Consider the following 27,561-nt stretch of genomic DNA (forward strand, 5'->3'; position numbering starts at 1 on the left):
AGTTTATGAATCCAAATTTGCCAATGATCCAACCAAGCCATAAAAAAAATTAGAGAGTAGGTTGCAGCATAAGTGGTCACTAGTGGTTACCATACCTTATTGTTTCACTAAGTGTAACGTAAGGGACTCCTTTGAGGACGCCATGTCACCTTGCATATTCATTGGTCTTGTGGGGACTCTCAACCAAAAATGGAAAACTCACCTTCTAAATGGTTAAATGTTGATAGTACCTTTTTCTGTCTTAGAAATCATGATCTTTAACGATGTAAAAAATATCAAGCTTTGAATCTTGTTTAAAAATTTGGAGCCCCATTTTTGGATCAGCTTATTAAGTTGGTTAACTATAATAAGATTTGGATGTCAGTAGTTCAATAATAATCTATATTTATATATAAAAAGATCGATTAGGATTTTTTTTTCTATAGTATCCATCATTTTAGAATTTTTAGTTTATTTAGTTGAATTGACTTATTAAAATAATTTATCTTTTATTTTTTTATTAAAGTGTACAAATAAGTTAACCACTTGATTAATTCAAATTAATTTAAAAATATTAGGATATTTGAATTGTTATATTCATGTTTTGGCCTCTAAATTAATTTCATATTCTCATATTAATTACCGGTATCCGCATTAACAACAATATAAATGTGAAATATCGAGTTAATATTCGATTGATCTCTAATTTTACATGTGAATCTCAATTTAATTCTTGAAATTTCAATTGTTTCTATTTGATTTTTAAATTTTACAAATGTGACTCACGTTAGTTCTTGAGATAATTTTTGATACACAAATATTAATAAAATACTAATATAGATAGTCAGATGTCATATTGGATCTTATAAAATAATGCAGTTTTGATTTTGACGTTCAAATAGTCCAAAAAGCGATAGTGTATCACTTGCTTTGTGAGGAAAAATTTTAATAAATACTACTCTAGCGTGTTATCTAGGTTGTCCATGTCAACGTTCCGTTAACGTATGTACGTCAAAAATTATTTCAGAGACTAATATGAGCTACATTTGTAAATTTTAAAAACAAAATAGAGACAATTGAAATTTTAAAACTAAATTAATATTGGGATATAAGTTCACCAACCAAATTAAATATTATCTCTTGAAATCAAAAGAAAAAAAATTCAAATGCAAAAATAATTAAAATTTAAAAGATACATTAGTATCTAATAATTCATAAATGTTAATAATAATGATGAGGAGGATGATGATGACGACCGTTGAACATCTCCCTAACAAAGTTTTCCTATATAAGTTCTCAAATCTTGGTTGCCATTTTATAGTAGGTGCCTACCAATACAATCTTGACTCTCTTTTGCCTACTTAATTGAGCACACAGATATATACTGTGAAAAAAAATGGCACCATTTGGTAGCTTCAAAGCTAAAATGATGATGGTAGTAATGGTTGTGGGGTTGTCTTATGTGACCAACATTGTTGCACAAGATTCAGAGATTGCACCCACAGCACAATTGGAAGCTGGAGATGGCTTTGCTTTCACTTTTTCTAGGGTGGCCTTTTGTTCCTCTTTGCTGGCTTCTCTTGTTGCATTCATCATGCATTGAATTGGATGTGTGTTTTAAATGGCTTTATATTTGTTCTTATATATGTTGTTTCATTCTTGAAGTTGGTAATGTATTTCTTTTCTTTTTTCTTCTTTCTTTTTTCCTAGCTTATTATTATAAGAATAGTTTTGTGATGTGCAACATTATGTAATTTACTTCCCCAGCTTTGAAATTTTGAGTTGGATATGTTATTCTTGTAATCTATCCTTGTAAAATTGATAAATTTTGATGCTATGCTTTATTAGATTCTTCATTATTTCAGTGCATTGCTTTGAAATATGAATAAGGTTTTGGTATTAACAATTTAATTCCTAAAAGGAATAAGCATGTCTGTGGCTCCTCAAAGATAACAAAATATTTCAAAAGGTTATGCTAGATAACTAATAACTTTCTTGAACAACATGAATAACGGGCTCTAAAATTAGCCCAATTCAAGTAAAACACATTACACTCTAAATTACTTACCTAAATCTTAATATTAGAATAGCCATCCGCACCGCATACCTAGTAAATTAAATATCCGATATATCTATTGTTCACATTATTTAATATTTTTATTATCTACCTATACTTTTCCTATTTAAAAATCTAAGTAATGAAAGAGATACTATTGTGAGGTATTTTTGTCGATCACTAACCATATTTAAAAGACTATAAATGTATTTGTTTCTTTCGAGAGCTAAATTATCATTATATTTTTTTTGTTAGAAATTAAATTAGTTCTTTATCCTACTTGCAAAGCAAAACTTTCTTTGTTCATGCCATAATTAGCAAAGGATTCAACTGTCTCATGATGTTTAAACTATTAAATAGTTCTAGTAATAAAACATGTTTTTTAAATTTTTTAATAATTATTAAATAGTCCTTATTTAATTTTAATTATAAATTAATTTTTTATATATTATTCAATTATAAAATTTATTTTTTTATAAATTATTATTTTATCATTCATCTATCATGATGAGTTTTTATCCCTTTATCTGTTACATCCGTACAAGTTAAAAAATCGTGTTTGTTGATAATTCAATTGATTGGAAGTACAACACAATCGATTGAATTTTGCACGACAATATAAGTTTTTTCAAAATTCATTCAATTAGAATTGTAACACAATCGATTGAATTTCACACAGCAATATGAGTTCTTAAAATTCAATCGATTGGAAGTGTTACACAGGAGAATAAAATTTTTTCAAGCAAATATAAAATTCAATTAGTCCATATTTCATACATATTAATAAAATAAAAAATAAAAAACTAATTTCAAATTAAAATTAAAAACAATAAAATTTTAAAGAAATCCAACATAAAATTACAAATAGCATCATCATCAAGTTCTTAATAAAATTAAAATAACAAAAATAAAGATAAATATTTTATCATTCTTATTCTAACTCAAAGTTCTTACAATATTACTTTTTAAATAACAAACGTATTAAATTAATAATTTCAATGATTATATAATATATAATATATTAGGGGTGCAGGTAGGGTAGGGTACACCCTGAACCTGCACCCGACCCTATCCACACCGCACCCTACCCATTGATAGATAACCCTACGCGATCAGGTTGAGTTGGGTTGGGTACTCGCAGGTAAGGTATATATTGTCAGCTATATGTGGAGTTCAACTCTATTTAATGGTTTATTATTAATCAATGAATTGCTGTATACACAAGGTAAAATTTGAATCTCCAACACTTGTTTAAGCAGACAAGTCAACTAATCACTCGACCAACCCAAGTTGATTTTTCTCAGTATTATTAACACTTTAATTACTATAACTTTGATGAGTTTAGCTAACTTGTACCTTAAGAGCTCATATTAAAGTTGCAAATTGAGAAAAAATTTTATTGAAATATAAAAATTTTAAATTTTTAATACATTTGTTTTACATTTATTAAGAAAAAAATTTAAAAACTTTCACTAATAATAGTCTTATTAAGTACTCTTAGGTTGCATTTGGAAGGGAGAAAGAGACGGAAGATAAAAACTTAGAGACAAAGACTAAATTATGTCTATGTATTGTGTTTAGTATTTAGTGTAAAATGTATTACACTGCATTTGTCTCATTATCCTATTTGGTTTAAAATAAATATGGAGATTAAAAAGTAGATTTAAAATTTAAAAAGTTAAATGAAAGAATTTATAGAAAGAAATGTTATTAAACTTTTAATTTCTATCCCTGGAAATTTTAATTTTAGTCTCTGGTCACCAAACACAATACTCAATCTCATTACCAGACCCAAAAAACAAACACAACCTTAAGACACGTGTTAACTAAACCCTAACTTGATAAATGAAATAAAATGCTTGAACTTGGAATTGAATTCACCTATTATTCCATTGATTTTGATATTATGATATATACAATCTCTATATTCTATAATGTGTATCAATAGATATCACAAATGTACATTCTACCAAAAACCCTTTTCAACTATAAAGTTGAAGAAAGAAAAATGGTAGTTCAAGAAAGTGTAAATGTTCAAGAAGCAGTTCCTTTTGACTCCTCCATATCCAATTCATGTTCTGCTACCATAATGCATGAATCTGCTTCAAGGGATGAAACTGAGTTTTTCTTGTTACTATTGTTATTTTTCGCCGAAGCTTCCATGGCCGAATTGAGCATCTCTGTTGTGCATTGTATGTCCGGCGTTATGCCGACCTGGTCTATGTCATGAAGTGCCGGCGATAGATATTTTGCGACGGTTACAAAGAGGGCTGATCCGTCATGAAGCTCCGTGACGCTCTGCCATAAGATGTGGCAATTCAGCAAACATGGCTTAGAAACTAAATAATTGTTCATATAGTTCTTGACTCTGAAGTTAGTTAATATTCCAGTCATATAATTCCAAAACTTAATCAACTTAACCGGATTAAAAGAACTGCTCTTTCATGCTTCGATCTCCCGAAATATCGGTTTATAGCATGAACATCATTATTTAACAAATGCAATAATGGTACCTGAATCTTTCCTTTACCAAATGTTTTGTGCCCCACGAGAATAGCTCGACCATTATCGTGTAATGCACCGGCTAAAATCTCGCTAGCACTTGCACTTCCCTCGTTGACCTGTTACACAAGGAACATTTCAATTTACTAACAGAAGCAGCAAAGTCGAGAGCTCGGTTTTAGAGACAAAGTAAAATCTTGCAAATAGAAAAGGTGATAGAAAAAGATTAAAACCAAGGAATGAAAATGATTCCTCGAGCCCGAACCTCGCTCACACAAGAAGATCAAGTTCCACACAAACACAGGAAAAGTTTGAAAAATAAAACTCGATGTGAATTGTTTCATAATATGGCATGGATGATGGATGCAATAAAAAGGAATGAAAATAGTTTCTCTTTCACATGAAGGCTAATTCTTACACATTTTTTAAAGATTGTAGTGGAACTAAAAGACAGCCAAAACCAATAAATCAAGCAATTTTAGTACTCACAATAACCACAAGTGGATCATGAGTTATAGCATGTCCATCGACCATGGTAATCGGTAACATGTTCCCATTTCTATCGATGGTATTCACTAGAGTCTCGTCCCCATCCAACCACATCTGGGCAACATCAAGGCCAGCTTTTACCAAGCCACCCTGCAAAAAAATTAGACAAGGAAGAAAATGCTTCTATGTTAATCTAGTACACACACCATGTAAAACTATGCATAGAAATTCCGATTGAACAAGTCAGGTACCGGATTGTTTCGTAAATCTAGTATGTATGAGTGTACTCCTTGATTTTCCAATTCTTGAATGGCATTCTTCATGTCTTCAGCAGCAGTCTGTCAATTTGGAAGAACAATTGATTTGAATAAAATACAGAATTGCAAATTTTTTAAGAGAGCAAAAGATTATTTCAACCATCTCTTTGAATACTTGATCCTTTGCTCACCTGAGAGAATGCGGACAATTTTACGTAGCCAGTTTTTGTGAATTGGCCAGTTGGTAATCTATGAGGGATGATGGCACTTGATATTGGAGAGAGCTTAATGTTCTCGCGCGGAAGTTTAACCTTCAAGCACATGGAGGAGTCAATTCGGAATTGGATCAGCTATAAAATTATGTGAAATTTCCAAGTTCCTTTAAAAAGGGATTAAGGTCAGTTATTTAAATTATTTATGCACAACATAAGCACATTAACTAAAAGGATAAAAGTTAATATTCCATGAATCATGATTACTAATAAAATGTTAATTGTACCTCTCGGATGGAAGATTTTTTCATCATGTCTTTCACCTGGAGATGAAATTCAGAAATTAGTTTCTAGGATGATGGTCAATTCGCTCACAAAGCTTGTCAAGGAACCAAGGAGTTAAGAGACCAAAATTTTCTGAAACCACCCAGTATCAAGTGTTCACTTTTTCAAAACTAAAGGTTGGATTGGAAATTACATTATCCCATTTATAAAGAACAATCAACTCTGTAATGGGACGCGTGGTTAGAAGAATGCTTTTACATTCCTAAGAATTTGACACACGAAACCTTACATCGAAAAGATTTTACACAAGAACATTCCACAGACTACACACGTCGTAAAAGTAATCCAAAAATGAGCTGCTGAGAATAAACGCAATAAAAAAAAGAATGGTTATATTTAGAAAAAGAAATAGAATGTTGAGAGTTATACTACGAACCTTTACTGTAACGGTGGTTCCAGCATTCCCTCGAAGCCTCTGTGCTGCAGCTTCACTAACAAGGCCATCAAGCCTCTCCCCTGCATAATCAACATTAATTAATAAAAAATCAGATGTTTCTCTTCAGACCCATAGTTTAATCCCCAAAATAGACTTAGACAAGCCAAAATTTGATGAAATGTCATATCAGAAAGAAAATGTTTAGCAGCATAAAGAAACAACACAGGATTCTATATGAGGAAACATCTAAGCAATAAGCTTGCTAATTCTGGCATCTTTACATGAATAGCTTCATCAAAAAGAAAAGAATGTGGATCAGATATTTGTTTGATACCATTTATCTCAACCAACTCATCCCCTTGATGAATACCAGCACGAGCAGCTGGACTGCCTTCAATGCAGGATAAAACAACCTGTGATTTCAACTTGAAAATCAATGTGTTTGTTACCAGGTGATATTAAGAGATAATATTGTTGTAGTAAGAAACTCATGAAGCAGCAGATGAAAGGTTCTATGGCATAAACTGACATGAGTTTCAAGAATGGGAAGGCGAAACCAAGTTTTCCTTAAGTGGGGGTAAGTCTCAATAGCATTACAAATTGACCTCAGAACAATCAGCACAAATTTTTAAAGTGGTTCGTTGCAGATGACTAACCAAATGTCCAGTTCTTGGTTCAATATTTATGAAGAGGCCTACTCCTTGTAAGTTCCCATCACTTCCAATTCTAAATCCTTGGTATTCCTGTAAATTGGAACCTCCATTAAACCAAATCACAGAAGCTGAAGAACAGATTTATCGATCTAAGAAATGGTATTGTTTGAATAGTTCATTTATGACCTATAATCTATTAGATTCTCGATCATCTCTTTAGTTATGAATAGTATTTTCTGTTCACCAAGAAAGTATTACAGAGAAAGGGAATGTTAGTGTAAGACCTTTGGACTGATAATCCGAGTGAATGGATCGCCAAGGGTAGAAAGCATTCCTCTGATTTTTGTGTATGCTGCATCAGCTGAGTTCAAGGGAAACATTTCCACCATGGTTTGCTGCAACTTCAAATCCCAATCTAAAGCAGAAAAAGAAAGAAAAGAAAAAAAAAATTGAATGTAGATTTTATTATTGATCCATCATTTATGCACACATTAAAATTGGGGGAATTATTCATCAGGTGAAAGGTATGATACTATAAAGTACCTTGGTGATTATATGTAGGATCAACAAACGTTTCGCGAATTAAACCCCATGCTTCCACAAGGGTTCTCTGAACTGCATTTACCTGCGAAACAAACCTTTTACACTGTCAACAGAATTCATGTTGTGAACAAACAAAGCTCTAGTACTTACTACAAGGGTTTGTATGCTCAAATTCTCTATCACTTTTGCATGAAAATCAAACTTTATTTTGAATTAGACCAACAGTTGCAATGAAAACTAGCACAACATTATATGTTTTGATTACTATATTTATTAATAATTGCAAAATACTACTTCACTTGCAATCTTAAAATAAAAGATACACTATCACTCTATCAGTATAAAAAGGAAATTCAACATCACTCTTTAATCATGATATTATACTAAGCAATACTACGTGACTAATAAAATTTATTATTTTTTACTAATTCTTGGCCAACTCAACTCTAAATTCTAAACCCGAAATTCTAATGGTATAAAAATAAGGTGTTGGCCAAACTGTTATCCATTATAGTTATTATTATATATCATTTACCAAAGCATTCAACTCTTATATAAAGTATTCACTAAAGAGAAGATAAATGATAATTTTTAATTTATTCACTCTTATATGAAGTAAACTTATTTTTGTTCACTCATTTAAAACGACCTTTACACAGGAGTTTCTTTGAGTTTGTACTGAACTTCTCGTTTTAGATAGGGAAATCGGGATAATCAAAATTGAATGCTTTAGTATTTAACAGAACCAAAATAAAAAATTCATAGTCAATCAAACCAGAAGATGAAAAGTTGAGAGGAATTAGCAAAAAAAAAGAGAGAGAAGTAAATGACCTCAGGTGCACGTGAAACGGGAAAAGCAACGGTGAGAGATTCAGCAAGAGCCGAAGGCGAATCACAGAATATAGAGAAAAAAAAAGTTGCCGAAACTCCGAATCCAAAAGCGTGTTTTGCCGCAGATTCAAGCCATTGCTCCTTCAACGACACCGAAACTGACAACTTCCTCGTCTTCTGATTGTTGACCTTGTTCCTATTCCATGTCGGAAACCACAACCTACAAGGAGGCGGAGGAACCAAAAACACCGAATTAGGTTTTGATGGAATTGAATGTTTGTTGCAATCGAAGTTCAGACAAAGATTCTTCATTCTCTTTTGGTAGTTTCTTCAGCTCGGTGCTCCTTTTGGTATTGGTGGTGACCGTTAATGCTGTTAATCATGTATGTGTCGTTGTAAATTCGGGTAGAATTAAAATAAAATAAATAAATAAATAATGAATTTAAGGAGAGAGTATTCTAAACTTATTGATCAAGAGAATAAAAAAAAAAGAGTAAATGCTATGGCTGTGGAGTGCTCAAAGATCCTATATTCTTGCGTGTACGTAATACGTATCTAACTTCATTTTGCTACTCCTTTACACGTGACCACGTAGGAATCTTTTGAACGAATGTGTGATAATTCATCAAAACAGGTCATCTTCAACTTTTATTTTATTTCTGGCTAGCAATTAACAAACTCATTTTACTTGATCGGTTGGTTGAAATTAAAAAACCTGTAATATTCCTTTTAGGTAAAACATGGTTTCAGTCTTAGTTTTTGAAATGTTTTGAGTTATTTTTAATATTTATTTTGATTTAATTTTATTTTTAATATTTGATAAGTTTCAATTCTATTCTATCATAGTTATTAAAATTGGAATAAAATTTATAGTTAAATAAAATATAATTGATTTAAAAATGAGTGACTTTAAAATTAAAATAAATTGAATATAAGTAAAATAAAAGATTGTTATATGTATTATAATTTGTATATATTTCAATAAAAAAATATTGTAACTTGATGGTATGATCATTAATGATATATCCTTGAGGTAAGGGTTTAAACCCCACTATTGCGCCATAGGTTTGGAAAAATTTCTACTATTGCACCATAGGTTCGCCCACGTCTGCGACCTCCATTGGATATGGTGGGTTTGTACTGATTTTTTACTTTAAATGGTCCTAGTCTTGGACTGAATTGGTATAAAATTCAGTTCATCAATTTTTCGGTCGAATTGTTCGATTCGATCTGGTTCGATTTTTAACAACTATAATTTTTACTATTAAATTTTTTACAATAATTTTTATGACAAAATTAAATTATTAATTTTATTTTTAAAAATTCGAAACACTAATATATCTATTTATGAATAAACAAAATGATCTTTATATTCATAAAAGATATTTTTGAGTAACAAAAACTCATAAATGTTAATTTTATTTATGAGTAAATTTATCAAAATTCTACTTTTTGTACACAAAAAAGATAGTTCAGTCATTTTTTATGGATAAAAATCTAATTTTATTCATGAGTAGATTTTTTGGCATTTTAAATTTTATGAGTTAAAATAGTAGTTTATTCATTTTTCAATTGAGTAAACTATCATTTTTACTCACGAATATTTTAAATGTTTCCAAATCTACCAAATAAAAATTAATATTGTAATCATAAAAGATGGACCTAAATTGATAAAATTATCCGAACACTAAAAAAATATCTAAATTTAACAAGCTACTCCTCTTCAAAACAAGGGTGAGGTTGACCAAGAGTTTATTATGGGATGAATTTGGGAAGGAAATTAAGGTTAGAAAAAGGGGTGATTTAGAATTTTTTTTTAAAATTGTTTTAGTGTTTGATTAGTTTTGTCAACGGAACCAAAGACCTTCAAGAGCATCTAACCGCCTTTGAGGCTAAAATAAATTTAGAAGGGGTTGTCGACGCAATTTGGTGTCGTACTTTCCTAGTAATGTTAGTGAGTGCAGCAATCAAGTTGTTTAATTCTTTACCTCAAGGGTCCATCACAGCTTTCTCGGATATTTCCTAGAAATTTTTTGCCCAATTTACAACTCGGATTGCCAAGGCCAAACACCCAATAAACTTGTTGGGAGTAACCCAATGGAGTGTCGAGTTTGAAAAAATACCTGAATCATTTTAACGATGAATGTCTAGAGATCGATGACCCTACGAAATCAGTGGCCAACTTGCTCTTGACCAACGAAGATTTCTGAAAACACCTACTCACCAAATCCGTATGAATTATGCATGAAATCCAGAGCATAACTAAGGAGTATATAAATGACGAGGAAGTAAGCTTGGTGGTAGCAGCCAATAAACAACAGGCTGCCAATGAAGCATCTTGGCAAAACAACCACCCTCAAATAGCTCGAGAGGGGCTAATGGACCAATTAGCTAATTCTCCTTGCCCTCCACGAGTCAGCAAGTTCACCAATTACACACCCCTAATGACTCGATTGTAGAAGTTTACCAACAAATTGCGGACCGAGGTGTCATACCTAAAGTAAGGCAGTTGAAAGGTAGGATCGAAGGAAACAAATCCTTATACTGTGTCTAGCACAAAGACTATAGGCCCAAGACACAAGATCACATGGATTTAAAGGAAGCCCTCGAGCAAGCCATCAAGGACAGGAAGCTTCTCGAGTTTGCAAAGATCATCTGCGAACTGAGAAGACCCGTTCAGGAGAGATCGCCGGAGATTGTCGAGGGGTGCAATCCCAGAACCATTAAATCTGTCGCACGGGAAGAGAGTGACCCAGATCCAACTATTTTTAAACGTGGTAACAGGAAGGACTTGCCAGAATCAAAGTTTTCACAAAAAAAGAGCTCAAAATTCTCTTCGCGACCACAACGGAACCCCAACAACTCCTAAGTTTCCAGAGATCAACTTCGCCCCATAGGATTGTAAGCTTGGCAACCTTGTGGACGATCCTCCTATGGTCATAATGGCCAAGGTAGGTGTTGATTTGGTCAAATGCATCTTAGTCGACGCAGTTGCTGACTCCAACATACATTTCCGGAATGCCTTCAATGTTCTTAGGTTGAAAGAGACAAACTTACAAAGCCACCAACTTGGGATAGTGGGCCTTAGATATTTCTTTATCAAACCAGATGGAGCTATTAAGTTACCTATTTGAATTGAGACGGGGAGTACGAAGAGGTCGTTATGGCCGACTTTGTCATCCTAAAGGATTCCACATCATACAACGTTATCTGCAGAATTAAAACCATTAACCACTTCTATGTGAGGCTGCGCGCGTCTGCATTGAGCGAGACACCCCTATTGATGTTGACAGACCGATCACTAGGAGGGGTATGGAGTATACCAAGGAGCTTGGGTGAATACCACCTCAGGAGCCAGTTCCCCTCCTCAGCAGGAGCAGCCTGAGATGCCTCAGCGATATTACTTCCCCTGCGCGATTACTGGGATCAGCTAACGGAATCCATTGGACAACTGGAATCTTTTGTCGACCATCTAAGGCTAGAGCATCAGGACCACTAAACCCTCCTCAATTAGCTAGTGGAGGAGCCGCAGAGTTAGAGGAGGGAGCTAGATGAGCTGAAGCACCAGAGAGGATTTTCGAGAGGGAGTAGCAACCACCAGAACTGAGGTAGTTGAGTTTTATTATCTTCTGCTTATTTTATTTTTTGTTTTTCAGTATTTTATTTTATTTTCTGTTTTCTGTTTAAAGCTTTTGCATGATCATTAGTAGTATTTTATTAATTTCTAGTAGTTATTTATTTTGATATTTTATGTTTATTTTGAAAAATATCTCATGTATTGCTCACTGAACTTGAAAAATCAAGAGAAAAAAGAAAAAAGTAGTAAAATACATGAGACTTAAGTTATATATTATGAGTTATTCTGGTTACTTTGATGTGGTGGTATTATCTATGATTCTGAATGTATGAACTGAACAGTGAATAATTGATATTGAAGTCCAGAATGTTGGTTCTTGAGGTACATGAACTTAGAAAAATATTATGAATTCTCTAAAGTGAGTGAGAAATTAGTCCTTGAAGCAAAACAAATAGCAAAAAGAAAAATAAAAAGCAAGGTCCAAGGCTCTGAGCATCAATGATTCGGAAGGTCACACATGATTAAAAGCTCAAAGAGTTGTTTTCCTAACCATATGCTTGTGGTGTGAATGTGTCAAGTAACCCTTGAGACAGAGCACTAAGAGTCGAGACCAAGTGCAATTACAGAGTATACTAAAGGCTCTGAGCACCATTGACTGGGAGAAATTAAAAGAAAAATTAGACTTCAAAGACCTCCCCAGTTAAGTGCTTGTAGTGTTTTTGTCTCAAGCTAAGCTTGAAACAAAACACTTAGTATCACTGCTAGACTCAAGGTGCAAAGCACCAAAAGAAAAGAAAGAAAAAGCTGTGTTCAAGGATCAATCAGAGCTTAAAAAGGAAAAGAATCCATAATATCATCCGAGTTCTAGTTCTGAAGGATATCAACATTTCTGAACTTCAAAGGATAGTGAGATGCCAAAGCTATTCAGAATCACAATGCCATCAACCCCACTCAGTAATTAGACAAGAGCTTAAATGAACACTCAAGTCTTAAGCATTTTCTCTTTTCAGTCCTATATTATTTTTAGTTGTTTGAGTACAAGCAACAGTTCAAATTTAGTGTTGTAATGCGTGAGCATTTTTTCCTTATTTTTTGTTTATTTTAAGTTAGAATTTATGGAGTTTAATTATATTTTAGTGTTAAAATCCTCTTTGGATGCTACTTTGAGTTGTTTTGGTGTTTTAATTATTTCAGGTGAAGTTTGGATCAGTTTGGCAGAGTTTGTGTGCAAGAAAAGAAAAGAATTAGAAGCTGCCAAGCTGGCACTAAACACGGACCTGGGCGTTTAGCGCCAGGAACTCAGAATCGAAAGGGAGCTTCCTGCCCACAAGGGTGCTAAACGCTACAACTGGCATTTGGCACCAGCAATCCGGATCACATTCTCACCAATGAAGCATCATTAGTTGGATTTAGCTTTTAATTGTTATATTTTGTGTTATTTTAGTTATGTTTAATTACAAACAAAATCTTTTAGGTTTAGAATTTATTATTTTATTTTATTTTGAAATCAAATTAGGTTAGATATAAAAGGAAAAAGATTCACCCTTCAGGGGGACCTTCTTTCTCACGCACTTTCACATTTTTCGAACTAGTTTTCTCTCTTAAGTATGAGCCACTAAACCTCTTTGGTTAAGGTTAGGAGCTCAATTTATTTCTATGGATTAAGACTATTGTTGTTCTGTTTTAATTAATGTATTGATTCAGTTTCAAGGATTATTTTCATTCTTCATCTTATGAATTTGGGTAGATCGAAAGAATAACCCTTATTCTATATGCGTTCTTATGATTCTCGACAGAGCTATCTCGCTTGAACACTAGCTTGAAAGTAAATTCCTCCTAAATTGCTAATTACTGGGACTTAATGGGACACATGACATATAATCCTCTTATATCTGGGTAATTAGGGTTTTTGTATCCAATAAACTAGAATTGAACCTAACCCTCTAATCGAAATTAAGTGACTAAGACATTGGCGGTTAACTAGGTTAGAGGAGACTAAATCACTAAGACATTAGGGTTTAGTCACTGACAGTTCGCCATGAAATGAATCTTGCATGATTAAAATAGTTGGTAAGAAACCCCAAAATATCACTTTCTGCTTGCCTAACTAAGTGAGTCATTCGACCATTGTTGCTCAGTCCATCAATCCTCGTGGGATCAACCCTCACTCATCTGAGGTATTACTTGGTACGACCCGGTTCACTTGCTGGTTCAGTGTGAATATTCTTAAATTCTGCACCAGTGGATAGAAGTGAAGGCCCTAGCCAGTATTACAGCAACCCAGTGCAGGAAGTTTTTCAAGAGGCAGGTAATCAAAAGATTTGGAATTCCAGAAATTGGTATTTTAGATAATGGCACCCAATTCAACGACAAGAAGTTCCTCAAACTCCTCAGAAGATTAAGAATTTGGCAACACTTCTCTTCGGTAGAACACTCACAAGCAAATGGCCAAGTAAAAGCCGCAAACAAGGTCATCCTAAACGGAATAAAGAAATGGCTGGTTCAGAACAAAAGGGCATGGCTAAAAGAACTAGGGTCCGTCCTTTGGTCTTACTGGACTACACCACATACAATCTACAATGGGCGAGACACCCTTCAAACTCAAACATGGTACAGAGGCAATGGTACCAGTGGAGATCGGAGAGCTGAGCCCAAGGCTCCTTTTAGGGATCTTTGACCAAGAAACAGAAAAGGACCTAGTTGACAAAGTCAGGGAGATGGCTCATTTAAAGATAGGAAAAGTACCTTCGACTGCAACGATCTAGTACTTCGATGCAACGATATTGGTACCCCCCCAGCCGGGAGAAGGTAAGCTATCTACAAACTAGGAGTGCCTTGCTGTGTTTGTGAGTCATGTGAAAAGGGAGCATACAATTTAGAAAAGCTCAATGGCACAGAGATTCCTTAATCCTGGCATGTCACTAATCTTAAAAGGTTTTACCCATAATAGATATTATTAATTTGTTTACTCCAGCTGGCAAGTTGAGCATATTTCTATTTCAATTTCCCGAATTGTAAGTTGGATTTTTAATTTTTAAGTTAACGAGTACTCTTTCCTCAAGTTGAGCATATTTCTGTTTCAATTTCCCGAATTGCTTTTAAACACATTGGTTTTCTCAAGTTTTCCTTCCACTATTCCTTTTCAAAAGTGCGAAATTTTGGGAAGTGATTAATTCTGAAAGCCAAAACCTAATAATGCAAGCGGATATCCAGCGCATTAAACAAAATGGTAAAATTTAATAATTTAGCCAAATTAGTTCAAAAGTTACCTCATCCCGACGGGTAACAAACTAAAGCAAGCAAAAAAGAAAATCACAAATTCTCAACATTGGCCCACTAGGTAGCAAACTAAAATGAATAAAGAAAAATCCCAAGTTTTTTATTCCTCAATGGATATGTCCACAATTTTTTCCATCCTCGATAACCTTGAAAGCGCCGAGTTGGGAAATGTCGAAGTCGAGAGCAAGGAGAGTCACCTACGCCTTCAAAGCTTCTTCGGTAGCAAAGATTGCCTCTTTGATGTTCTTCACAATCTTTGTTCCTTTTCTTCAAGGTAGCCTCCAACTCTCCAGCATCCTTGGCCTTCTTCTTCACCTCTTCGGCACAACGCTCGGCCTTGGAAATTTTCACCCGAAGCTCTATCTCCATGTCAGTAAGTCGCTGAATTTCATCCCCGACCTCTACGGATTTTTTCTCAGCTTCAGCCTTAGCAGTCTCAGCCACCTCCTTTTGTGCTCGTGAGGCTGTAAGTCAGCCTTGAGCTTGGCGAATTTTTCCATCTAGCACACGAGATTGGCCAAGAACCAACTCAGTTTTATGAACTACCATTGCCAATCAGAGCATAGAGCGGTAAACCCACCTTGCCTGGGCAGAAAGGTCACAATCAGAGAAGAAATCTTCTGTTCCAGGAAGAAGATGCTCATCTATGACGCCCTGGGCATCGAAAGCTTTTTCTATAATAGATGGGGTGTCAACCTCCTTAGCCATGCTACTACCTTCACTCTTCTTCCACTTTTTCGTCTCAGGCTCTAGGTTGGAGATAACATGGAGATCGTCATCCCCACCCAAAACCTCAATTTATCGGCTCCCCTTTGACCACCTTCGGACATTGCTGTCTCAACAATTTGAAGGGTACTCTCTTATTTGTTTTTCCCTTCCACCTCAAGAAAATTAGCCATCAAATTAGCTATAGTTGTGTTCTCGCCAACCATGTTAATTGCAAATAAAAGAATCTGTCAACATGGTAAAATAAATGAACAAGATAGATAACAAACAAAGTGGTGCAGGAAAAAACAAAACCCACCAACATATTGACGCCTGGCCTGTTGGTTACCCATGACCAGCCAAGGGTTGAGGGAGTTATTCCCCCAGATTGCTGACAATACATTAGTGATATTCCGACCTTTCTAAGACAAACCTTCATAAGAGATTTTAATTAAATAGTCGTCACCAGCCTCGTAGCTCCAACACGCCGAGAACCTCCTTTCGCCCTCTAGAGTCTACCAAAAGGGATGGTGCCTTTAGCCGTCCTTACCTTCAAATATTGTTCTTTGAAGTCATGAAATGAATCCTCAAACAAACCGAAGATTTTTTTGTTTTGGAACTAATCGAAAGGACATGTATCCCTTCTTATGTTTTCTTTCCCAATTTGGTACAGTTAGAAGGAAAAAATACAAAAATACCTCCATAACAGTCGGAATCTCTAAATACTCACACGCGAGCTCGAAATACCTAATAGTGGCCCAATTACTAGGATGAAGTTGGGAAGGAGCCATGCCATACCAGTTGAGAAAGGACATCACGAACCATGAAAATGGAAACCTGATCCCAAGACACTAAACATGGGTTTGTAAACCCACATCCAATCCGAACACGAGGAGCTGAAAATTTAACATAACATATGCGCTCCTGCGGATCGAGAAGGGAAAGGTCATACTATGCTTCTATCGCACCTCCTTTGCAAATCACTCTGGCTTCATGGAGCTTTTTCAAAGCATCCTCATTAAGTCACGAGGGTGTTGCCACTGTATCGGATGTACTTTAATAATAAATTTTGGGAATCCCTTGATCAGGGAAGACGAGTCCCCGAGGTTGAGGATCAGCTCTTCTTCGCACTATGCTTACAAATGGGAGTACCACTACCATCATGAGCCTAGCACAATACTACAGTAATAGAGAAAACTATGCTAGCAAAAGTAAGTGTGCACTAAAAAGCCAATTCCATCAAGATGCAGCGGTACTATCCCTTCTAACCTGTCAAGCATTTCTACCAACATTTCTACCAAGAATCTTAACAGACATGTTCATCATAAAGAGAAACAGACACAGGAGCTACTCCAAAATGACTAGAAAAAACAAACAAAACCGTTTGGTCAAAAACATACTTGAAGAAAAAGGAGAATTAAACACAAGGAACCGTAAGGAAAAAAGGAAACATATGACGAAGGACAATGCTGTGACTAAAGTAAGCAAAAAGGCCACTGGTGCTAGCAGTAGAAATCACAATTCTGAGAAAAGTGACGAAGAGATCCACAAAGAAAAGGGAAGAAATGAAGGAAAATAAAGAAAAAATGAAGCGATTTTGAAATAAATATATGTAACCTCCAAAATGCAAAAGAATATGAAAGGACTAATGGTAAAATTGTAAAATCTTCAACTAGTAGCATTTAAATTCCACTCACGTCAATTAATATGATGCCTCGAGAAGTGCACACAACTTCGAGCAAAAAACTAGAAGCTTTTGACTGCTCACGTGGGAACCACTTCATCAGGCGTTAAAGCATGACAATCAATTGGGTCCACAGAAATGTGACACCGTCAGTTCGGACACATCACGTTTTGGGGCACTATTGTGGACTTAGCCTCAGGCCCAAACGACCTTACTCTAACCCAATAAGATACCTTTAGCTCCACATGGGTCTAAGGTCGTTCGAGTATCATCTGACCCAACAATGCTTTAACAACTTTTCGAATTCAAAATTCAAAAGACCCTTAGTTTTGTAATAAACTCAAAGATACGACTAACCCTATATAAAAAGGAGCTACCCGCTCCTCCATGTATGATCTTTTAAACCCTCACAAACTCTACCTCTTAGATACCTACTAACTTATCAGAATGTCTTTGTAGATCACCTCCTCCTTCACCATTCTCACCACTCAGAAAATTTGGCAGGAAGCCATTGTGAAAAATCAAGAGGCAATCTCATATAACAAAGGTAACTCACGAACAAAGAGTAGTCTGCATTGTGAGTTCATGAACCTTCCCTCTAAATTTCTACATTTCTTCTTGTCTCATTGATCCTTATTCTTCTTTCCCATCACTGCAGGATATATTAGATCCTTGTTTTTCCTAGCTTGCAACCCCTTGTGCCCAGGAGATTAATTTGATTATTTCAACTCCCTGCAATTGTTACCCAAAATACTATATGCAATTATATTCCTGATTTTTCTTCAAAGTATAAATGACGGAGTTTGAATATCGAATAAAATAAGTAGAAGAAATGAAATGTTCCTATTGTTTTGAGAAAGCTTTACAATGGCATGAGAAGAAAACAACAGAAGTTATGGCACCTAAGTAAAAAGGACAATGGTATCTTCTTATTTGCCTATAAATAGGTGGCGTCATTTAGAAAGGGTAATATCAAGCCTGGGCAGAAGTTAGAGACCTCTCATTGTACTAAAAGACATCCTCAATCAAAATAAAAAAAAATAAAATATATTTTTTGTTTTTGATGTTTATTAAAAATTTTAAAAATATTCCTAAATTTTAATTTATTTCAATTTTATCCTTCAAATTTTCAATTTGTAACAATTTTACCCTTATAGTTAATTTTTTGATAATTAATATTTTTCTTTTCAATTATACCCCTCTCCTATTCCATCATCATCATCTCGCTCTATCTCTCTCTCTCTTCACCATCATCTCCACCACCATCGTCATCAAGTAACTACTATCAACCTCCTTCTCCATCATCGCCTCTCATACCTCCCTTTATTCTTCTTTCTTCTTTTTCCTCCGACTCTCCATCACGACCATTATGTAAGAATACCCATCCAATTGTATTTAACATTTTAGAACATTTCTTTTCAAGTTCCTGTAGAATATAAAGAGATCATCCAAAGACAAATCAAACGATCTAAGTACAAGGGGATATTGGAATAAGCATTATTTCCCCTTTTCTAATTCATGCTCTGTCCCCATGGCCACTACTGGTGTCAATTACAAAACTGCAGAAATAAATGTAATATTCCACCACCACAAGCTACAACAATATTTATCTTTGTCAGTGTTCAAGCTCAAATTTGTACCCATCAATGACCATTTCAGAAGAAAAATTTTCACTGATTTGAACTAAAAATTAACATGAAATTTTGAAAAACCATACCAACTCCACAACTTTTTCTAACCCTATTGCTCTTCACAGAAAGCGAAAATTCTCCTCGAAGCTCCATTTGGCTTCAGTGCTCCTAACCCTGTTTCATCTCCATCCATCTCCTCAGACCTCCTCTGAACGAACGTGACCACTTCAGATCGATGAGTCCCGATTTGGCGAGCCACACGAGTTGTTCGATGAAGTAATAGACTCCCTCGCTGTCGAAGACAACGACGGAGAGAAAGAAGTCGAGATCGGAGGAGACGTGCGGTTTGTGTAGGGTCTGGAGGGAGTTAAGGTCTTGGACGAATTTCTCAAGGCGGAAGGACTTGCGGCTGATGCCGATGCGGGTGGAGATGGAGGGTCGGAGGAGAAAGGAGAAAGAGGGTTATGGCCGATGATGATGGAGAAGGAGGTTGATAGTGGTTCTTCACGGTGGAGGAGATGATGGTGAGGACGGGGAAAGAGAGAGAGAGAAAAAAAGAGAGGAGTGTGATGATGATGGTGGTGGTGGGATAGAGGAAGGATATAATTGAAAAAAAAATATTAATTATCAAAAAATTAATTATAAGAATAAAATTGATATTTAAATCAAAAACTTGAAAGATAAAATTGAAATAAATTAAAACTTAAGATACTTTTAAAATTTTTAAAAAATATTAGAAACAAAAAATATACTTTATCCAAATAAAAATATCAAGTATTGTTCATGCTGTGTTTCTTACTACTTCCATTGCTGTGATCTTGATTTGTCCACTTTATCCAAATAAAAATATCAAGTATTGTTCATGCTGTGTTTCTTACTACTTCCATTGCTGTGATCTTGATTTGTCCACTTCTCGTATACTGTAATTTTTTTGAACCGACTTGCACAGTACTATTTCTCTTGTTTTTCTTTTTTTTTTTGGTATTAAAATGGAGCCGGAATCCAAAACTACATATCTACAATAATTCTAAAAGAAAAAATCGTGTTTATGTCCATGCAATCAATAGACAATAGTTATAGCTCACAAAAAACAAAACCCCAATGAACATTCAAGCTTTTCAAATATATTTGGCAGCTGAGGTCTAGACCAAGTGGCAATTATATTGCCTCTTAATTGAGCTACACCAAGTCCGAACCCCAGCTGAGACTGGGACGAGGTTTGTAAAACCTCAAAGTGTGGGTGTGTGGATGTGTGTGTTGTGATACCTAGGATTGGGGGTTGTCCTATCCACTTGACAAAAAAAAAAGCTATCCACACTCACCAAAACGCGCTCGTCTCAATTTAATAAAGAAATTTGTGGGATGTTATTTTTCAAATCTCCAATCTTCAAGCAAACCACTGTCTCATAGAAGCAAGCTCGTGTACCAATCAATACACATTTCCTACAATAATGTATTCCCTTCAATTCAAAACAATTATAATTAATTTGGACAACATATCACATTAAAAAACCAATATATCTGATATTCTATTCAGATGTACTGAGTTCTTAATGTACTGCTTTGTCCAAACGTAGAATTATTTTGAAATGAAAGAAGGTAACTAATGAGAACTACCTCCCATATTAGGTTTCTGAATTAAATTTCTGTGATGAAAGAAGACTCTTTGTCAGCCATATTGCTGTTTCTCTTGATGAGACAGTGTCTTCTCCAAATGGTCTTAACACAGCAGCCAGTTCATCAAGTTTCCCTTGTTTAAGCAGCTGAGCACATAACTCAAGCAAAGCTTCCAGAGCATCAGCTCTGTTCTGGGATCTATTAATCAACACGCTCTTTGTTGTTCCGTCCCCACCTTTTGAAGTAGGTCTGCTTAAAGAAATGCCATTTGTCGTTTTATCAACAACTACTGCAGCATTACTGCCTTCTTTATGCGCAGCTGTGGTTGCAACACCTTCATCCTTGCCGGGAAGTGTATCGTTACTTGCAGATGACAAGCAGTCCAAATGTGAGACTTCAGTAAATGCATCATGGTTTTCACTTTTCTTTAAGCTGCCATCAGATTCGGTGTCTTTCTCGAGCCTGACCGGCTGCAAAACTGGGGATGATCTTTCTTCGTTGACAAAGTCATCTTTATCATTGCCGACAGTACTGTCTTGACTAGACATTATTGATTTACAGGAGTCCATGGGTTTGGGAAGAGTGTCTTCGATTTTTGTGGCTGCTGTAGTTACATTAACTGAATCTGACTGGAGAAAATTTTCAGCAGCAAATCCTTGTTCCACATTCACAGAATCTAGTGTACTCTTTGATGTGATCTCACTTTCTGTTGCTTCCTTCGCAAGTCTACCTTTAAAGTCTGCTTCCTTGCACACACTGCAAATGGTTGAATCAGAAGTAATTGACCCATCTTTCGAGCCACTAACACTGGCTGCAGTTTCCATCGTGTAGCTGGTAGGATCAACCATCTTGGTTTCAAGGAAGTCTTCGGCACTTGTCGAGACTGTTAGTTTGCCATCATTATGATGATTAGTTACATGTACCTCCGCATTTCCCTCAATAAGACGAACTTGCTCCATATGATTTGCAAATCCTTCTTGTTTTTCTCTATGATCTCTGCCACCACTAGATTTTTTGGGAGATTGCTTTGTTTTATCCTTTGGGCTACTATTTATGAGATGTACCGGAAGAAAAACAGGCGATGCATTGCGACAGCGAAGAACATAAGGTAGTAAATGAGGATGCCTTAATAACTCGGCTGCCTGTTTACAAAGAAAAGCAGCTTAAGAATCAACAGTTCCATATTAATTCAAAAGACTCAACAAAGGCTCGGTTGGACTCAACTGTAGGTCTATGTTCTGGATTTCTCCTCAGCATGCTTTTAATCAGTTGTTTCCTGTTGAACATAGGTCACCTCAATTCAAGTTACAGAATTTCAAATATATATATATATATAGAATGAAGAAACAGTGGGAAAATAATGGCAACCTTTCATTGAATTAAAATATAGTTAATTGGTTATGTTCACTCTTTAAGGAAAATATTTTTATCATTGATCAAAAGCAACAATAGTCACTACTAGTAGTTTGAGGAAGCTACTTACAGTGTGGGAGTGTAAACAATTGGAAATGGAGAAATGGAGGATCTATTTATTTTATTGATTAGTCCTGCCCTGTCCTGTTTCATTCATTCGTCAAATTATTTTGCTCAATAATCCATGGAAGACTTCATTGTAATAATAACACCAAATGCTTGCAGATGCTTAAAGTTTGTTGTTACCGGAGCACGAAATGCTGGTTGATGTGCGACGATTTCAAACATGCAGCAACCTTTACATACAAAGAGATGTCATTCTTAGACAACGTCAGTATCATACGACTGTTAGAATCAGGCATCCGTAACTCTTACCAAGGGTCCATATATCGGATTTATAACCGTAAGGTATATTATCTAGAAGCTCAGGACACATGTAGTTTGGAGTTCCAATAACCTAAAGATATAATGGCACAAACAATAAGTAAACATCAATGTGTAGCTAGTTAGGTAATAGGTATCTAATCATTAGTGTTATGAATAATTGAATATTGAGAAAGAGGAAAAGAGCTGTCCATTTTACATTGAAAAACATCAATTTCTTGGCATGGCCTATGTTGCACAAATACAAATGAGTTCTAAACATGTAAACACAACAATTTTATGAAAAAGTTGTCACAAATTTAAGAACTTCAGGTAGTAATATTTATGCAGCATATGATACACATATGTGACTGTAAACGAAGTATTTGTGTTTCATAGGGCCTGATAGTCCACTACAAGGGAAACAACTACAAACAAGTATATCAAAGAAGGCAGCAGAGAAAAACAATGAGATATTAATATGCAATACCGGGGAAGGAAGGTCTTCTTTATTAAGTAGCTTTGCAAGACCAAAGTCACCTGCATCATCCATATTCTTCAGGCAACATGAAACAGAATATGGAAACTAAAAGTGACAAGGTTTCAAAGCATAAACCCTTCATACCTATCTGAATGTTATTGTCTCTCGTGAGGAGTATGTTGGAACACTGAAATTAAATTAAGTTGTATCAATATAAACATCATGTAAGGATTTCTCTTCCAGAACAAGGAAATAGGCAATACCTTAAGATCTCTGTGGAGTACTCGATTGGAGTGCAGGTAGTCCACAGCTAGCAACAACTGAGTCATCCATTTGCAAACTCTCTAGAGGAGAAAAAGGCAGCAAAGCATGGGTGGGACACAAACATAAGGAGAGGAGAGAGATAAGGAATTCAATGAGAAAATATAGGAAATGAAGGAAAAAATATGAGAGGGCATAGACTAAAACCAAACAAGGAACTAGAAAGTATCCATAAAGTTGATAAGGAACATTTTTCTTAGGGTTAAATGATAATTCATTATTTCATCCCTCTCATTTTAGAAGGTCCCCCAGAAAGAGAGATTTTATCAACCTTTCCTTCCCTTCTCCATCAAAATACCCTACAGGAACTATAAAACTTTATTCATTACCTCCTCAGGGAAGAATGATCCTCGGGCTTTCTTTATATACTGAGCCCTGCTCAACAAGAATGAATGTGTTCCATAATTAGGACTCCTTAGTGCATAAATGATTACATATATGCAATTACAATACATGAGAGTTGAGAACTCCTGGAACATTATTATGCTATGAAAAGATTATTATAATTTGTTGATCAAGCTTTGTTGCTTGTTGCTGCTGTTGTGTCTTCCAATCAAGGTTCTAAGCAGAAAGGTTATTTGGTTTATTTTGGGGGTAAAAAATAAACATCAATTGACAAGGATTGTTCAAGGTTCTCCGCTATGCATTAATGACAAACATTGCTATCAATATCATAGAATAAGCAATAAAACACGTCTAGATGGAGGCATGAAGAAGTGGCAGGAAATAACCTCTATCGATTCACTTATAGAAGTGGCAGGAAGACACATATGAAGGAGGCATGAAGAAGCAGAGAAGGCTACATATAATTAACCAAGATGAAATTGGGAAGTTGACAAAAATCTAAAATGCAGCCAATCAGATGACAATTTGCAGTGTACAGCTCTGGTGACCAAAATGCAGATGAAAGGAGCATCATACTTTCCAAATGGTCAAGCTAAAATTGTTAAAATTGCTAGTGGGGAGACCAATCTAGCAAACCAATGGTTAAAATTGTTCAGAGCCTCCAACCGCTGGGACTAACTCAACCAAGTGACCCCAGTGCTTTCATATTTGCAGAACCTTTTGCCTTATTTCTATAGTACACAGTACATGATACACCATCCCAAGAATACAGGAAGAGGAAGTATTAAACATGATGGACTTGGGAATGTGGATGATTCGCTGTGTTCTAGAGGAGAATAAGCAGAGCATTGGACAAATAACAATTCTATCAGCAGAAAAGATGTGACAACACAGATATTGGTAATCAATTATGCCATCTTTTCATAACCAAATTGTTCCTAGTCAGACTGGAAAACCAGGAACCAGTTATTCGAGTCCAATTTAGAACTCAGGGATCTAAAAGCTTTTTCCACCAAAGAGATTATTTTGAACCCAATTTATTCCCTGACTTGTCTAGTTAACCCTTAAAGAATGTATTTTAAAAGCCAGGAAACCCATGTTAAACTGATCCCTTTTGACAAGCTTTGAACCAGCCAACTTTTGCAAAATAATTCAAAACATCTTCACTATACTGGTCATTTGGTTTCTAATCTATACCCAAAATTCAGTATTCTTACTCCTCTTAATTTTTCCAGTTAGAACAAGCTAGCTCCTTGTAGTGCAATAAGAATCTAGTATCAAATACACAGTTTATATGAATTAGGTTGGTGTGGGTATGGGCGTGGTCTGGTGCTTGGGAGTTGGGACCTGATACTTGTCCTTTTCTGGTTCGTTCATTTGCGTTTTGTTCTTAACTTTCAGTATGTTTAGATGTCTTGATCTGTGGCTAGGTGATGGTATCCCAACATATTCATCGATAAGCCCGGTTATTACCAGTACATTACGAAAAGTTACATCAAATAAAAAAAATTGATATAGATAGATAATTTGATGACCATGATTACAGAGCACTTTCATGTCAGTCCTCTTATCTAATAGCTTATCTTTCAACAGAAGAATTTATTTAACATTTTATTCAAATTATATTGGTCATGTTTAAAGTTGAATACCTGTCACCTTCAATCTAATAAGGGTAAAGTATATTTTTTTATCCTTGAAGTTCAGCAAAAGTTTTAAAAATACCCTTAACTTTTATTTTGTTTTAATTTTGTCACAAAAGTTTTCGATTTACATCGAATATACCCCTGATAGCTAAATTTTCAAAAAATTTAAGACCAATCCAACAAAAATGCATGAAAATTATGCTTGATTTGCTTGTGTTGAAAATTGTTCTTATGAAATTGTTGAATTGGTCCTAAATTTTTTGAAAAAATAGCGGTCAGGGGTATAGTTGATGCAAATCAAAAACTTCTGGGACAAAATAAAACTTAGGGGTATTTTTAAAATTTTTGCCAAACTTCAGGAACAAAAAACATACTTTACCCATCTAATAATTAAAGTTCAGAATAACACCACCATTCCAAATGTACAATGCTATATAACATTTAGTCTAGTATAAAAGTTCATATTCTATATACATTTTACATTCAACAGGATTTCACTTGAAAAAATGTCTCAATTTAAGAAGAACATTCTGGACCTTCTACACAATTGCTTAAGCTTTCAGGTAAATAGTTTACATTTTACAAGTACAAAGCCAATGAAACATTCATTTATTAAAATTAAAATAAAATAAAATAAAATTTCCTTTTCAGATATCATCTATGAAAACATGTATTACTGAAACAATATGCTTACATCTTAATTTATGCTAGAAACCATTAGTGTAACAAAAATTACTGTACTTACATGTCACCTCCTTCACAATAAGCAGATATAATGTATACATAGTCCCCCTACACAACATGAAATAATATCTTAAATATAGATAAACATTGAAACAAGTCGATACATCCATAGAATTTCAACTTTGACATTTCACCTTTATATAAATACACAAATGGCATATAAGAATAAAAATAAAATAGATCATTTCTATACCTTTTCTACCCAAGCATCTTTGCACTCCACAATATAAGGGCTACTTAGTTTTGCAATCAGGTTCATCTATAACAGAAAGTGAGACAACATTGTCATTCTTCTATAAGCAGGTAGGAAACTACATTCAATTCCAGCTTCTGTAAACCTCTTGGCATTGATGCCAATTAAACCAGTCTTAAGAATACCATCTTATCTTATATTTGTAGAAACCTAGCTCCAGATGGTACTTGGGTCAAAATATAAATCCCAGTATCAGTGTATCACATAGTGCCCACAACATTTTGAAAGCATTAAAAATAAATAATCAGTCCCACAGAACAAATTGCCTCCACTCTCAAAGTTAATTAAACTCTCAAGTTAACTCTAAGAATTTAGAGATATAACTCCCCAAATCAGGTTTACCATTTTTCAAGTAAGCTCTTACATATCATTAAGATATAAGAAACAATACAAAGGAGTGGAGGAAAAGATATCCTACAAGACCAAAAGAAATACAAAAACCACAAACTTCAATGATGTGTAGCTTTCCAATATCTAATCATGTATGAGAGGGAAAGTCTTTGAAAAAAAAACATATGCTTTAGACCGTATAGATGCTAGATGCCTAATTCTATCCCAAACAATAATTTTTCAACAGAGAATCTATCACTAAATGTGCATAGATTGCATTCTAGCCAAATACTCCATATAGTGGCATATATTGCACATTGCACCAAAGATTTTGCCTTGTTCTTTCTCCTAAAACCTTCAAACATCATACAAAAGAAACTGATCAAATGATGCGGGGCACAGCCAAGATTCTCCAAAAACGCCGAACAAAGAATTCTGCAAAGAATCAGCCATAGGGCAGTGTAATCTTACGAGTTTACAAGTTAAGTTTTACAATTCAAGTTTACCTAAACTCTAATTTACATGAACTGTAAAATTTAATTACCTTGTCCACTCTGGACATTTGATGAATAATTAAAAAAATAATGATGTTTAGCATAAAACTTAGAAGATTTTCATCAAATTAAATTTGGTTTCACTGGTAGCCATCATTTTTTACTGTGTCTGTGCAGAGGAAATAATTTCTTCTACTCTTGACCGCATTCAGATGGTTTACCTATCACAGGGACATAGCTAACTACAATGCAATCACAGATCATAATGGAAGACAATAAAATTATTGAGCAGTAGAAACTAGTTAGTTTGGCCAATTCATGCTAATCAAACAATAGTAAGAATCGATTAATTGTTACTATTTAAGTACTTACAGTGCAGTTTGTTCAACTTTTTCTCTTTGAAAAAAAAAAATTTTTTTTTGTTTTAAACTAAAAAAC

At 34.7% G+C, this 27,561-nt stretch overlaps 2 protein-coding genes across 6 annotated transcripts in view; both read right to left on the reverse strand.

Moving 5' to 3' along the window:
* LOC107625469 (carboxyl-terminal-processing peptidase 3, chloroplastic) lies at positions 3,895 to 8,659 on the reverse strand. Of its 4 annotated transcripts, none has more exons than XM_021115980.1 (12): positions 8,244 to 8,659; positions 7,413 to 7,494; positions 7,154 to 7,284; positions 6,873 to 6,959; positions 6,551 to 6,641; positions 6,217 to 6,296; positions 5,783 to 5,818; positions 5,475 to 5,633; positions 5,278 to 5,364; positions 5,027 to 5,176; positions 4,549 to 4,656; positions 3,895 to 4,333 (listed from the first exon to the last, which is right to left on the reverse strand). In XM_021115980.1, the coding sequence occupies exons 1-12, from the start codon at positions 8,553 to 8,555 to the stop codon at positions 4,070 to 4,072; spliced, it is 1,587 nt and encodes a 528-aa protein (XP_020971639.1). In that variant the 5' UTR covers positions 8,556 to 8,659; the 3' UTR covers positions 3,895 to 4,069. The 4 variants fall into 4 exon arrangements, with proteins under 4 accessions (XP_020971639.1, XP_020971640.1, XP_016183605.1 ...); XM_021115981.1 differs by having other exon boundaries at positions 6,551 to 6,629; positions 8,244 to 8,658; XM_016328119.2 differs by having other exon boundaries at positions 5,475 to 5,594; positions 8,244 to 8,657.
* Positions 20,466 to 27,561, reverse strand: part of LOC107625471 (serine/threonine-protein kinase Nek6) — an 8,452-nt gene continuing 1,356 nt past the window's right edge. Inside the window, exons 4-15 of one of the 2 annotated variants that reach the window (XM_021115982.1) lie at positions 27,288 to 27,344; positions 26,240 to 26,305; positions 26,048 to 26,094; positions 23,644 to 23,689; positions 23,257 to 23,337; positions 23,138 to 23,180; positions 23,003 to 23,052; positions 22,525 to 22,606; positions 22,396 to 22,445; positions 22,220 to 22,293; positions 21,961 to 22,012; positions 20,466 to 21,878 (exon numbers count right to left, since the gene is read on the reverse strand). In XM_021115982.1, the coding sequence (XP_020971641.1) occupies positions 20,745 to 21,878; positions 21,961 to 22,012; positions 22,220 to 22,293; positions 22,396 to 22,445; positions 22,525 to 22,606; positions 23,003 to 23,052; positions 23,138 to 23,180; positions 23,257 to 23,337; positions 23,644 to 23,689; positions 26,048 to 26,094; positions 26,240 to 26,305; positions 27,288 to 27,344 (1,782 nt within the window). In that variant the 3' untranslated portion in view covers positions 20,466 to 20,744. The remainder of the gene's footprint in view (positions 21,879 to 21,960; positions 22,013 to 22,219; positions 22,294 to 22,395; positions 22,446 to 22,524; positions 22,607 to 23,002; positions 23,053 to 23,137; positions 23,181 to 23,256; positions 23,338 to 23,643; positions 23,690 to 26,047; positions 26,095 to 26,239; positions 26,306 to 27,287; positions 27,345 to 27,561) is intronic. The other variant, XM_016328121.2, reaches the window with a different exon arrangement.

This window comes from Arachis ipaensis, chromosome B02 (genome assembly GCF_000816755.2).
Source record: "Arachis ipaensis cultivar K30076 chromosome B02, Araip1.1, whole genome shotgun sequence".
Taxonomy (NCBI): Eukaryota; Viridiplantae; Streptophyta; class Magnoliopsida; order Fabales; family Fabaceae; genus Arachis; species Arachis ipaensis.